General features: G+C 43.9%; 2 protein-coding genes across 2 annotated transcripts; both read left to right on the top strand.

The window, feature by feature from the left end:
* Positions 1-134: 134 nt before the first annotated feature.
* LOC146389447 (E3 ubiquitin-protein ligase TRIM21-like) lies at positions 135-13,579 on the top strand. Its single transcript, XM_084910944.1, has 2 exons — positions 135-355; positions 3,333-13,579. The coding sequence occupies exon 2, from the start codon at positions 3,342-3,344 to the stop codon at positions 4,998-5,000; it is 1,659 nt and encodes a 552-aa protein (XP_084767070.1). The 5' UTR covers positions 135-355; positions 3,333-3,341; the 3' UTR covers positions 5,001-13,579.
* Positions 5,811-14,654, top strand: LOC146389446 (uncharacterized). Its single transcript, XM_084911970.1, has 2 exons — positions 5,811-6,124; positions 14,219-14,654. The coding sequence occupies exons 1-2, from the start codon at positions 5,811-5,813 to the stop codon at positions 14,283-14,285; spliced, it is 381 nt and encodes a 126-aa protein (XP_084768096.1). The 3' UTR covers positions 14,286-14,654.
* Positions 14,655-15,138: the final 484 nt, after the last annotated feature.

The following is a 15,138-nucleotide window of genomic DNA, read 5'->3' as shown; positions in this document are numbered from 1 at the left end:
TTTTACCACCTGTGTCTGAGACCTCCTTCAGGGTCCACCTGAAGCTCTCAGTCTGCTGTGGAAAAAGGAAATCCAGGTGAGTTTTTCCTGATCACCTGAGGCCGTCATTACTGTGTGAACCCACACACCACTCCTCACTCCTCCCACCCGCTGCACACAGTCACTGAGTACAGACCGGCTGATTCCTGTAAAGGGAGAGGCAGGAAGAGGCGGAGGAACAGCTGAAAAACAAGAAGTTCAACGTCATTTTGCAGAAGTGAAAGTGTGAGAGAGCAGCAGCAGAGCTGCAGTCGAGTCCTGTTTGTCTCTAAAAGAAGATTCACTGGAGTCCATCAGGTTTCTCTCAGCAACAGTGGTGAGTGCAGCTGATCACACTTCCTGTTTCTACACAAATCTTCACTCTGTTCACTTCATCAGGACTCATCACAGTCACACTGGATCCATAGAAATCTGCTCATGTAACCACAGATCCACTGTAGGAGCATCGAGCTGCTGCTTCAGTCTCACTGTGGCTCTGCTCAGGACTGTGGACTCAGTCTGTGCTCTGGACTTCAGACTGACTCCACACTTCCTGGTTATTCATCACTTCCTGTTCCTATTAGATTGATTCTGGATCTGATTGATCATAAGGATTACAGACGTGAAAACACCTATTTATTCTTTATTGATATAAAGCCTTTGATACTGTAAACCAGCAGATTTTGGTCAGTACTTCAAAAAGTCATTCACACATTTTACAAAGATTATCTGACTTAGTGTATCCTGTAAGAGTCACAGATGTTCCTCAATCATTCAGAAAACAGTCGATGCTGCACTTTATAACTTTGTGTGGAAACATGAATCTCATTATTTAAACAGATGTGTTTGAATCATCCTGATAATCAGGCTTTAAACATGTCAGAGTTCCACACATCAGCTGTGATATTCAAGCTGACCTGGATCAAACATGTCATCAGACACAAACATAGATGATGGTGTTTAATCCCAAAGCTTGTTTAAACAAACTGGAGGACAGAATTCCTCCTTAAATGGGATTTTGATCAAATCCACTGATCTCATTTTCACACACAGGCTTTATCATGGTGGCTTCTTCTCTACTAACATCAATCTTTGATTTGGACAAACAAACATATGAAACACAAAAATAAATCAATGTTTTCTGAGGATCCAGAATAACATGAATGATGTATCCCAGCGAGTGACTGGAAAAGTTCATCTTCTTCCACATCCTGAGTTTGTGAGGAGCTGTGATGTTCCAGTATCTGTGAGAGAAAACAGGACAGTTTTTAATGACGCACAAATGGACCAAATATACAGACACCTCTGAATAAACATGTTCTCATAAATGCCATTAAAATACTGGATCAACAGTTAATAACACATTTCTGAGGTTTGTGATTCATCGTCCTCCTCACTGTCAGCTCTACTGGAACAGTCACTGTTTAATATTAATGGCTCGTTGATCTGGACTTACAACAAGAAGTATTTAGTCACCAACAAGGTCGAAGTTTACTTCACAGTAATTGATGGAATATATCCAACAAACTGATTAATTCAAGTATACAAATGATCTGGATGAATCTTGGACCTTCTGTAAAACAGAGAAACAATTTCACATCTTTTTTCTTTTTTTCTTTTTGTGTCCCGTTTGGATCTTTAGCCATCAGAATTGTTGTCTTAAGGCCAAGAAAGATGCCAAGCGGATTTATTTTACCAAGTGGATCATCATGGCCTTGATTGACCTTTATTATAATTATGTATTTATTTTATTTTCGGTTGCTACAAGCAGGACAGACGTGACTGGGGGATAGGACAGGGAGAAAGAATGAAAGAAAGAGAGGGAGAGAAAGAAAACCAGAGGGGAGAAGAGACGGTGAGAAGGGGGGGAAGAAAGAAAAAACAAACAAACAAACAAAACACCTGGATCACCTGTATGGAGAAAAAAAACAGAAGAGAAAGCAAACAAAAAAAAGAGCAACATAATAAAAACAGCACCATCACAATAAACTAGCTAGCAGTAGATAACAGTAGATACTAAATATTAAACGCTATTGTGCAGCACGCAAGATAGACAGCGCACAATGTGCTTTGAGGCAGCAGCCAAGAAAGGTGTAGTCCGCGTCTGTGAACACCCGTGTGTACACCTGTGTGCATACCTGTGTGGATCAGCATGCTTGTATTCCAAAGGTTTCTCCATGTAACGATCTGCTAGGGAGTGTGGGGAGCCATAGCCCCGTCCACCAGGGTATGAAGCAGGTATGGAGGAGATCCAGACCCCAGATATCCAGAGGCCCCAGAGTACAAGGACCCGAGGAAGACCACCAAAAGGGGGGGAACCGTGCCACCCTCCTGGGAAGAGCTGAGTAGAGCCCCAAACGAGAGGTCACCCAGCAGCTACGGAGCAGAGGCCAGAGGGGGTTGCAGTGGCGTGCCCGCGGGCTCTGCCGGCAGCCAGCTGTGCCAGAGAGGACCAAGCTTCAGGCCCAGAGGCCTGAGGGCATCCCACCCCCCAGAAGGGGCCCAGCCACGCCCTGCCAATCGGCCACCAGGAGTGAGCCAGTACATACATGAGCGCCCAGCCCCAGTCGACAAGAACCACCAACACACCAACGTCTGAGGGCATCAGCCACCGGCAGGGAGTGTGGTGAGGGGAGATAGGCCTCCGTACTTCAGAGAGCCTGAGATGTACCCAGAGAGGTTGAGTCTAAGACCCAACCTGACATATAGACACAGACGAACAGGCGCACGCGGACACAGACGTGCATTCCCACCCCCATATGCACAACCAAATACTCGGCACTCACCCAACGTGTAGACAGACACAAATAGACACTGCACAGACAGTCGCACTCCCCAAACATACTCTATATCTCGGGTCCAGGTACCCCCCGCCCTCAGAGGGGCAAGCTGCACCCAGACCCAGGAGATGTAACCCTTCTCTCTGGGGTGGAGGCAAGCGGACCACCTCCTTATCTGCAGTAGCAGGGAGGCCCCGCATCCCAGACCCCAATTTCACATCTTTTTAACGACTGTATTTATCTTCATCCCCAAAAGTTGATCCTGTCCATCTGGATGCTGCACTGTAAAGCAGACACTACGTTGTTAGGTTTGTGTTGGGATGAACCAGTTTGTGTCTGAGTGTGTTGCTGGGTCTCCACCAGTTACTCTGAGAACTGAAGAAGCTTCTCTGATGAAACGTCTTCAAGAAACTCAAAGAAGTCCAGATGCTTTTCTCTCCAAGCTCCTCAGACTACTGACGCTTGTTTCTCTCTGTTTAAAAATGAAATTTAAAGTGAATTTTGAATCAAATGTTTCTTTTCTTTCTCCCTCAGAGTGCAGACATGTCTGCTGCCAGCAATCTGCCATCTGAAGATCAGTTTCTGTGCTCCATCTGTCTGGATGTGTTCACTGATCCAGTCACTACACCATGTGGACACAACTTCTGCAAAACCTGCATCAGTCAGCACTGGGACCTGAATCAGAGCTGTCAGTGTCCCATGTGTAAAGAGACTTTCTACACTCGACCTCAGCTGAGGGTCAACACTTTGTTCTCTGAGATGGTTGCTCAGTTCAGACGTGAAGCTCAGCAGAAAGCCAGCAGCAGCAGCTCAGAGCAACAAGCTGCCAAACCAGGAGAAGTTCCCTGTGACGTCTGCACTGGAACCAGACTGAAGGCCCTGAAGTCCTGCCTGGTGTGTCAGACCTCCTACTGTCAGACTCACCTGGAGCCTCATCTGACACTGAAAGGCCTGAAAAGACACCAGCTGATTGATGCTGTGGAGAACCTGGAAGGCAGGATGTGCACGAAGCACGATAACTTTCTGCAGCTGTTCTGTAAGACCGACCAGACATGTGTCTGCATGCTCTGCCCTGTTTTAGACCACAAGAACCACGAGTTTGTTCCTCTGAGAGAAGAATATGAAGGAAAGAAGGCAGAGCTGGAGAAGACAGAGGCTGAGATTCAGCAGATGATCCAGAAGAGACGACTGAAGATTCAGGAGATCACAGAGTCGGTGAAGATGAGTAAAGATGCTGCAGACAGACAGAAAGCAGAAGGTGTTCAGGTCTTCACGGCTCTGATGGAGTCTGTTGAGAGACGCCTGAAGGAGCTCATGAAGGAGATCGAAGACAAACAGGAAGCTACAGAGAAACAGGCTGAAGGTCTCATCAAAGATCTGGAACAGGAAATCTCTGAGCTGATGGAGAGAAGCTCTGAGGTGGAGCAGCTCTCACGCTCTGAAGACCACCTCCACCTCCTCCAAAGCTTCTCCTCCCTGAAAGCTGCTCCACCCAGCAAGGACTGGACAGAGGTCAGAGTTCATCCACCATCATATGAGGGGACTGTGGGGAGAGCTGTGGCTCAGCTGGAGGAGACAGTCTGGAAACCCATGAAGAAGAAGCTGTTTGAGGCTGAGCTGCAGAGGGTCCAGCAGCATGAGGTGGATGTGACTCTGGATCCTGATACAGCTCATCCTAAACTCATCCTGTCTGATGATGGAAAACAAGTGTACTGTGGTGATGTGAGGAAGAATCTTCCAGACAACCCAGAGAGATTTTCTCAGTGTGTTTGTGTTTTAGGAGAGCAGAGTTTCTCTTCAGGCAGATTTTACTTTGAGGTTCAGGTTAAAGGAAAGACTGCCTGGACTTTAGGAGTGGCCACAGAGTCGATCAACAGGAAGGGAAAAATCACAGTGAGACCTCGAAATGGTTTCTGGACTGTGAGGCTGAGAAATGGAAATGAGTACAAAGCTCGTGCTGGTCCTCCAGTCCGTCTCTGTCTTCATCCTGGTCCTGAGAAGGTGGGGGTGTTTGTGGATTATGAGGAGGGTCTGGTCTCCTTTTATGATGTAGGTGCTGCAGCTCTGATCTACTCCTTTACTGGCTGCTCCTTCACTCACAAACTCCACCCATTCTTTAATCCCTGTAATAATGATGGAGGTAAAAACTCTGCACCTCTGATCATCTGTCCTGTCAATCTAACTGATCAACGACTGATTTAATTTGATGAATGATTGATTTTTCTTGAAGGGAACAAATGAACATATTGAGTGTAAATCCTCTACAGTCTCCATGTTTCTATAGAATCTGATCATCAGGACTCTGATTCACACTTTGATTCTCATGGAGTTTGATTTGAACAGAAGAAAAGTTGAATCAGGAAATGTTCCCACTGATGGAGACTCGAGCTGAAGAGCAAATATCAGAGAATAAATGTCCAAAAGCTTCATTTACAATAAAGTTTGTTCAATGCTTTGAGTGAATCCAGACTCATGTGTGGCTGTTATACGGAGCATCAGAGTCCAGCTGAGTTATGTTGGATACAAACTGCTTATTTTGGCTCTGTGATGAGACGGATAATATTCAAAGAACTCTGTAGAGATTCATGCATCCATGTTCTCCACCTGCAGGTGTGGAGGAGAAAGGTGGAGCACAGACTGCTGCATCCTTCCAGTCACATCATTTTGATGATTATATTTCCATGTTGTGATGATTTGGGTTAAAGATAAACAGAGTTGAACGGCTGCAGTCACAGCATGAAGACGATGCTGAAGCTGAGCTGTCAGTGAACATGTTTCACTGTGATTTGATTTGAAGAATAGAAAGTGTGTGTGGCTGCTGACAGCTGCAGTCTCTGTTACGGTGTGTTCACACCGAACGCGATGGACGCGAACAAAACGCCTCAAACGCCCCTAATTTGACGCGTGCACATTCGCGCCTCAACGCGTGTCTAAGAAAAATCCATAGCGCGCGTGAACTGGAAATGTGGGAGGAATGTGGGAGGAAGTTGTGCCAGACGGTATCTTTGCAAGATGGCAGCTGTCGAGCTAGCGCTTGAAGAGAGAGTCTCCCTTCTCTATGTACTGTGGAGAGCAGAGCAGCGGCGTAAAAGACGTCCTCGCCGTACCTGGGTCCATCAGGTCCTCCAGAGGCCTGAGCAGTTTGGTGAGTTTCACCATTTGCTCCAGGAGCTGCACCTGGATGACGGCCGATTCCAGCGATATCGCCGTCTTTCCCTCGCCCAGTTTGAAGACCTGCTGTCCCGCGTTGGTCCAAGAATCGCCCGCCTAGACACCAACTACAGGCGCTCAATCCCACCTGCAGAGCGCCTGTCCGTCTGCCTGAGGTTAGTAAAAGTATTTAATACGGTAGTCCTTTATTGATACCTGTGCTAATATATGCTAAACCATCCATTTATACACTGCTAACATGGATGTGCTATGCTAACAGTGAATGCTCTCGGTGTTTACTGAAAGCAAACTGTGGTACGGAGACGACTGTTTATAATATTTCTAGTGATACTCAGAAGCTCTCATCAAGTCCCGATTTAATTCGATTTATGCTGTTATCAGTGTTTGAATGATAGCATGGCTGTGGTGTCACATCAGTGTATGCGCTCGGTGTTTGCTGATATCAAACTGTAGCATTAGGACCACTGAGTTATCCTTTGTAGTGTGTAGGAATGTTTAGCTGATTTAGAGTTTAGAAATGTGTTAACATAGAATCTAGAATTATTGTAGAGACACTGACACTGCCCTCAATGTAATAAAGGCCTGATTGTGTCCTGAACTTAGGAGTAGAGTATAGGAGACCCTCCCCAGTTGAACTGTGAAAGTAAAACAGAGAGGAGTTAATGCTGAGTGGAAATTCCCCAGAGAATGTTTGGGTGGGGGTCTCAACATTTGACCTGGATAACTGTGGTCTGGAAGGGAGATGGGTTTTTTATGACCTCTAGGGAGTCACCTACACCCACAGTGTTTTAACTGTCACGCACACACATGCACACGCACAGTCACACACGAGCACTCACATAGACACAGACACAGAGTTTGCAGCACACTGTGGGGGGGTTTTATGATGGGGACGCCTCTATAAAGCTGGCTGTAACTAACAAAGGGGTGAAGATTTGCAGAGGGACACACCGGCCTCGTCTTCCCTTCTAGAGGTGCATGCTTAAATGAAGATGAATAAAGGTTTTGTGAAATGACTACTGAGTTCCGGTGCCGTCTCTGGAAGTTTCGACGAATAAAAGAACCGGGGTGAAACTGATTTCGTAACAGTTTTGGTGCCGTGAAACCCGGGATTCGCTCGAGGCCCAGAGAGGATGAATTGGCAGAGCTGAGATCGTGAAACGAGGCGAACAGAGAGCTAGCTCACATGATTAAAAGGTAAGCACGACCTGTTTATTTTCGAACCGTGCATATTGTTTAAAGCCTAAATTATCTGTTCTCTAAGTTGAACGTATCGCAGTGTAAATTCACTCAGTAGAAAAAAGGCGGCTAGCGTCCGTCTCAGTGCGTTAAAGCAAGAGACTTTTGTAAGAACTCCAAGTTGATGTTTAGCGCCCCGTAAGAACATCTCAGTGCGTTAAAGCAGGAGACTTTTGTTACGGATTAATAGAATCGGTGTTTCATCCGTCTTAGTTATTAGGAAAAAAGTGGCGGTGTGTGATCCGTCCCCGTGCGTTAAAGCAGGAAACGTGTGTTACTATTAGTTAGAAAGCGGGGCTGAAAGGCCTCATCGCCGGCTGAGGGTCGTGTGCGCTCCGAGTTTGGCAACTCCACCCTTGGTCGGACGCGTCCTTGGGATTTGCCGGGTTGGTGACCTGGGCACCGGGGGCGCCCTAAATAACTAAAGCTAGGTGTTGGATCCTAGTCACGGTTGATAACCTGCATGAGAGTGGGGGCAAGTTGCTTTGTTAGTGAGAGAACGACTGCTTGGCTCGTCCCACTGACTGCAGTGTGTGTAGACTGTGCAGTTTGTGTGAAAGCACCGTTAGAGTCTGTGTCTCGTCTGAAGTACGGGAGTCAATTAAAGTAACAAAAAGAATTCGTGTCTAAAAGTGTGTGTTTGTGGTGTGCAGAAATTGCGGCAGGAGGCCGTGTCGCGAATTGTTGCAAACTGTGAAGTCAATTGGGGGGTTTAATTTGGTTTTATATTTTTTGGGGAAGAGTAGCCGCGGTATCGAGTCCGTGGCGCAGTTTGAATGATTTGTGAAGTGTACAAGAGCGGACGGCACCCGCTCTGTGTGCTGATTAGGGCGTTGTCCTGAATCAGCAGAAGTGTCTCACAGAAAGTTTGAATGGGACTGCGAGAACCATGAGGTGTGTGTGAGCCAGCCTCGAGGGGCGGGTTCACAGGTGGAACGAACGAAGAGTAAAATGTGCGTGTGTGTGAGAGAGAAAGAAAAAGTGGGGGCGAGTGACCAGCCTGTGAGTGTGTGTGAATTCCTTGATGACAAATAGGGAGAAAAAGTACATTAGTTGATTTTCTGTGAAATACTAATAGTCAAGAAATCGTAGTGATCAAATAGGAGAAAATGAACTAAAGTAAATAAAGAAAATTAAAAAGTGGATTAGCGTTAAAGTAATGATAAATAAACTGATAAAACTAATAGTGACATTTAAAGGTGATCAAGTATTCAAGGATGAATGGAATGAAATTTGATTGTGGACTGCATGAGAGCTGTTGGGGTGAAAGGAAAATGAGGTTGGAGGAGTGAGTTAACAGGTTAATGTGTGGGTGTAAAACAATGGGGTAAAAAAAAAATTTTAAAAAAAGAGAAAGAAAATGATGAAAACAAAGAAAATAAAAAGTGTGGAAGTGTGAGTGGGAAATTGTCTCCAACTGGGGGAAGCAGTGACACTACAGGTCACCTTCTTCCCCTGCTGGACACAAAAGAAAACATAATTTGGAGTGTTGTGGATGAAAATAATTAACAACAACATCAAGAAGATTTTTGTGTTTGCGGTTAAGAACAAATAAAAAATTCATTTTGGGGTTTAAAGTCAGAGTTTAAAACAAAATGAGTGGAGATGTGTGGCTTTAGGAGTGATGAAAATATATGCAGTTACAGTGACTAATGAAAGTCTCTCAGTCTGTCGTTTACAGGTGGAGAATGGACCTGGATCAATTCTCCATGGGCAGCAGTCGGAAGAAAATTATAGGTTAAAATCATTAGAAAAAAAAAAAAATAGAAACACCCGGCCAGAATTTTTTGGCTGAATTGTTTTGCAGCTCCCCGTCCTCATCCTGAACAAGCAGGCTCCAAGGAAGCTGATCTCTCCCTGAAGACACAGAGTGCAGTTTCAGAAGCACGAGGATGAACATCAACAGTGGACAGGAGTCCAAGAGACAATACCAGAGTTCTGAGCAGAGAGGTCCAGCAGCCCTGTGGGCAAACGGCATCAGAAAGAGAAGATCCACCATCTAGATTGGATGGATGGAGATGCGTTTCCAGCAAGCTGCAACCTCACTGTGTGTGAAGGACTTTTGAGAAGACTGTCTGAGTTGGACATTTGCCATGTTTGGAGCGAGATGGCAATGAAAGAGACAAAGAGATACACGGGACAAAGCTGAAGACAACTGACTGCCATTAGACTGCAAAGTGGGAGAGAAGAAAGGAGCAGGTGAGGACAGAGGCTGCTGTTTTAGTGTGGGGTATCAAATTGGGTTAAGGAATCCAGGGAGACAAACGACTGCCTGGAAGTGGAGGATTGACACAGTCCCCGGTCCACCACAAAAGGGGGAGGAAGACAAGCACTGAGGTATGCAAGAGTACTGTTAGAGAAAATGGAAAGGTGACACCACACATGCACATAATATGCACCAGAGATAACACAAAATCATACACAAAGTGTTACACATTAAAAGAGGGTATTTGTAGAAGGGGTTGACAACACACAGCGTGGTTGCCTATGGTAACCTGCAAGCATTTGGGGTTTAGCTGTGCCTGCCTATGACAGAGTTTTTTATTTAGACGTTTCGGAAACAAAATTTGGAGTGAACGGAGTTTTGTTTCAGAAAAAAGGGGGAAGGTACATAAAAGGATACATAAAAACAGAAAATGTATTAACCCGACTAACACACAGACACACACACACGTAATGAAGATCAAACACAGTTTTAAGTAGGTAATACTGTTACCATCATTCTGTTTGGTTTATTGAGTGGGTTGAGAACTGATACATAGACGACTGAATTAGTATTATTTTGGGGAACATGATAGCAGGGTGAACAGAATCCTGCAGCCAGAGTTTAAATGAGTGAAACTAGCAGATTTTTTGTTTTTGTTTTGTTTTGTTTGTTTTGTTTTTGTTTCTGAAGTATGGGTGTTTTCTCACCTATAAGAGAAAGAATATTCTGTGACAAGTCTTAAGACCGGGCTTCTGTATTTTTTCTTTTTCTTTTGTTTTTCAGTTTTATTTGTCATTTTTCATTTTATTTTTATTTTTTGAACAGTGCACTGATTTCTGTTTGTGAATTTCTTTTCTTTAAGCAGATCTGCACGTCGGGAATTAAGAGTGCTACACGTCGTCGAGAAAATTGTTGCAAGTGAGTTTCTCCACATTAAAATGGGCTCTGGAGAAAGCCACTTATATGGGACAATTAGAAAATGAGAGTCCCTGCCTAAAAAGGATTCAGCGAGGTAATCCGATCTAAAGTTCTTCTTTTTCTTTTTGAAATGACGTCATTTTGCTGAGAGTGGAAACTAAATGCGACGATAGGTTCCACTATCAGCAAAGAAAGAAAGAATGGATGAATGAATGAATGAATGGATGGAAATAAAAACAAACTGACTGACTGGTAAAAGCTGACAAGACTTGACCACGACTCAAGGTTAACCTCCACCTAGACAGGACAAAAGGGTGGATGAATCTATGTGTGTTTATTTTTACAGGAGCAGAAAGATGACAGCAACATTTGAGGTTGTGTGATCATTTAACCTTTTAAATGCCACTTTCTGTGTCTGTGCATCTACCAGGGGTGTTATTCACTACCTTGTGTTGCTCACAGAAGTTACTGTGAGAAAGTGTGTATACACCTGCGCAGCGCTAACATTTGCATTCTCTTTTCTACAGTATTACAGTTCTTCATGTGATTTGATGATGTGATTTCTAACAGAACAATTGGTGGATGTTTGTTTCTCTACTACAGGTTATGAGTTGGTGATGCTGTTACACTGTGTTGTTGGGAAAATGTTGAAGGTTACTTTGACGATGTGAAGAACGTGAGAAATTTCCTGTGTTGAAACCAGTGTCGTTCTTTTTACAGCAGGCTTAATTTTATGGCCTTTTACGGCACCTCTGGAATGTGGATGGCCGGCGCCTGCCCACCACACGATCCATGTGTGCTGCTAATGTTTGTTTTCTTTAAGAGTGCATGTGGAGGATTCAGCAGAAGTGGACAAGTGACATGAGAAAACAAATAAGGGATGCAGTGTTTATGGAATAGTTGAATATGGGCTCATTGGCCTGCCACTATTGAGCTCATAGTGATAAAATGGGTGGAGTGACACTGCTTAAGGGAAGTCACAGATTAAATTGTGGAATAAATTGGGATGATTCATGATTTGGGACAAATTATGGTAATAATAGTGATTTAATGATTGGAGAAAACCTGCACATGATACTTGTCTGTTATGCTGAGTACTTTATCACTCTCATGATCTACAGTTGGGTGCAAATGTGAAGTTTGATTTAACAGATTTGTCTTCCAGGATACAGGCTCCAGGTGGAGCTGGGAGTTAAACAAGCTTAACATGTAACTGCTGATTAATGTTTTTACACAGGGTTACAGGTTGGAGTATGGCTGCTCCAAGTGGGAAACCCTGGAGATTGTTTTAGAGAGAATGTGCAACATTCTTGTGCATGTCTCATTGGGGAGTTGACACATGGTGAAAGCCATGTGGCAAGAGGAGTGTTATTTTTTAATCTGTAGATGTTGTGAGGTGCCATGACGAGAAGGAGTGGCTGAGAGGATCGTCCACAAGATGGGAGCTGAGGCCAGGATGGAGGCTTCAGGAGGATCAGAGATCATCTTCAGCACAGCGGACATCACACAGAGAGCTGTGCTACTGAGCTTCCAGGAGATCAAGAGGAGACTTCCCACAGCAAAATCTTAAATAAAATGAGAGAGTCAATGTTGACGCTGAGGAAGACAACTAAGGTGTACGACATGCTCTGCCTTAAATCTTCAGCAGCGTTGGACGTGAGAACTCGAGGGATGGAGAGAGCGTGCCAAGCTCCAAAAGTGACAGCGCAGAGGAAGTCCAGCGATGGAATTGTGATTCTGTGTGAGGCACAAATACTAGGAGACTGGGAAATAGTTGACACCACTTTTCCCAAGGATGAAGATCACCTAAAGTGTGTCACTTTGCCATGCAGATTTGATGCTCTGCAGAGAAGCCTTCTGTGAGGGAGAGATGTAAACAGACGAGCCTTTTATCTACATTTAAATCATGTCAACTTCTCTAGGCTGGTTGAGGGGGAATTGGAGAGAAACGGTAGTGATAGGTGTGACTGTTGTTATTGTAACTGTGATTTTTCTTATAAGTGAATTGCCCAGAGACAGACCTGAATCCATTCCAGCGACTCCACCATCACAGGCCACGGTGAAGCGAACCAAACGTAGTGAAACAGGTAAATCAGATGAGTGTTTTGATTATTATGGCGGTGTAGAGTTGGACTACGTTAAAGGGTCCACAATCTCGTATACATTTGATCTTTGTGCTGTCATTAAATGTAAGGGCTTGCTGAACAGTTGGGTCCAACATCTTTGATGGCAGTACAAAATCGGATGGCGTTAGATATGTTGTTGGGAGAAAAAGGGGGCGTTTGCGCGATGTTTGGGGATATGTATTGTACTTTCATTCCAAATAACACAGTTCCCGACAGCTCTGTGACCCGAGTTCTGGAAGGTCTGAGAACGTTGTCCACCACAATGTAGGAGCATTCGGGAGTGGATAACCCGCTGGAAGCGTGGATGACCTCTGTCTTTGGGCAATGGAAAGGTTTCATTATGTCAATTATGGTTTCTTTGTCTGTTTTTACTGCAGTATTAGCGACATGTGGGTGTTGTTGTGTGCCTTGTATCAGAGCCTTGTTCGTAAGACTCATCAATCGTGCTGTGGGAGAATCTGATACAAAGGCCGACACCATGATGCCACTCTTGGGAAATGGGGAGTCACAGTATGAAAACATTATGGTGAAAGATTTAGTTTAGTTTTATCTGCCATAGGGCAGATAAAAAGGGGGATTTGTAGGAATCTTTAGCTGATTTAGAGTTTAGAAATGTGTTAACATAGAATCTAGAATTATTGTAGAGACACTGACACTGCCCTCAATGTAATAAAGGCCTGATTGTGTCCTGAACTTAGGAGTAGATTGTAGGAGACCCTCCCCAGTTGAACTGTGAAAGTAAAACAGAGAGGAGTTAATGCTGAGTGGAAATTCCCCAGAGAATGTTTGGGTGGGGGTCTCAACATTTGACCTGGATAACTGTGGTCTGGAAGGGAGATGGGTTTTTTATGACCTCTAGGGAGTCACCTACACCCACAGTGTTTTAACTGTCACGCACACACATCCACACGCACACTCACTCATGTGCACTCACATAGACACAGACACAGAGTTTGCAGCACACTGTGGGGGGGTTTTATGATGGGGACGCCTCTATAAAGCTGGCTGTAACTAACAAAGGGGTGAAGATTTGCAGAGGGACACACCGGCCTCGTCTTCCCTTCTAGAAGTGCATGCTTAAATGAAGATGAATAAAGATGAATAAAGGTTTTGTGAAATGACTACTGAGTTCCGGTGCCGTCTCTGGAAGTTTCGACGAATAAAAGAACCGGGGTGAAACTGATTTCGTAACAAGTGATACTCACTCCTTTTTATTTAGACCTGGTTTAATTCTGGTATAGTTGAATATTTGTATATAATCCCTGCAGCTGTCAGACTCTATAACAGGGGTCACCAGCCTTTATTAAAACAGAGTTAGATAAAACTGAACAGTTTGGTTCATCTTTAGTTACATGGTTCTATCTTGATAAGCTGTCTTATCACAGATTAATTTGTCAAAAATATTAACAATGATTTAAGCAAGGAAAGGGCTACATGTCAACATACAACTCTTTATTTCTATTAATGTCTTACTTCACTCCTACCTGATTGACATGTTTAGGAATTATGAGTGATTGGCTCACTGTAGTTGTAAAAGTTGCTACCAATCAAATTATGATATGTTAAAGTTAAAACAAAACACAACTGTTTTAGATATTATCTAATATACATTTTGTAATTATCCTTGTAATTACAAAATGTTTTATGTAAGATTTAAGTTTTGTGATTTAAATCTGACATCACAAAAGTATTTTGGAATTTGAATAATGTATTTTGTAACTGCAGTACACATAATACTGATTTTGAACAATTTTGTCCAGGTTCCTTGTCACCGGGGACTCCTTCAGGACCAAGCGTTCAGTTTCAGAGTCGGTGTGTCCACGGTGAGCCAGATCACCCCCCAGGTAGCGACGGCCATCTGGGACTGTCTAGTGGACGACTTCATGGCTGTGCCTTCACCTGGAGACTGGCGCTCCATCACAGAGGGATTCCAGGAGCGCTGGAACTTCCCTCTGTGCTGTGGAGCTCTGGATGGGAAGCACGTCCAGACAAAGGCACCCATATATCATATAGGAGACACACACATTGATATACACTAAATATTTATTCCATTTCTTTTTTTGTGGTGCCCAAATTTATGCACCTGCTTGATTTTGTTTAAACAATTATTGCACACTTTCTGTAAATCCAGTAAACTTCTTTTCACTTCTCAAGTATCACTGTGTGAGTCTCCTGTGTGATATATTTAACTGACATTTTTTATTGTAACAACCAACGATTTATACAGGAAAATAATGTCTATTAACAAGGTTGCCCAAACTTTTGCATCCCACTGTATTAGTATATTTTGTCATTAGTATAACATGAAATAAATTCTACATGTGTCAAGTCGTGTGCCAACATTTGCTGTGTAGTAGAACTGAGACATTAGTCATTATAAAAATTTATTTGAAATAATATTAAAATTCTCAAACAGAAAAACATTAAACATAAATATATCAAATATAAGTATTTACAGAGAGACAGGAATAAAAAGGACCAGCTGCTCTCCAGAGCAGGAACAAGGCTGAGGAGGAAATGCTCCATTGGAGATTGGTGTGGCCTCTTCAGGGACTCCAGGATGGCCAGCTCCACCACCGATGGACCGTCCTGGGACCCGTCCCTCATCTGCCTCGGAGCCGTCCTCCTCTGTGGGCCTGTAAAACAGCACAAAACACAAAGAAATGAGAAGGCTGCTACT

Source organism: Perissodus microlepis, chromosome 3 (genome assembly GCF_051167445.1).
Source record: "Perissodus microlepis isolate ML-2025 ecotype Zambia chromosome 3, ASM5116744v1, whole genome shotgun sequence".
Lineage (NCBI taxonomy): Eukaryota > Metazoa > Chordata > Actinopteri > Cichliformes > Cichlidae > Perissodus > Perissodus microlepis.
The sequence above is the reverse complement of the archived record's forward strand: the minus strand, read 5'-3'. Positions and strand labels throughout refer to the sequence as shown.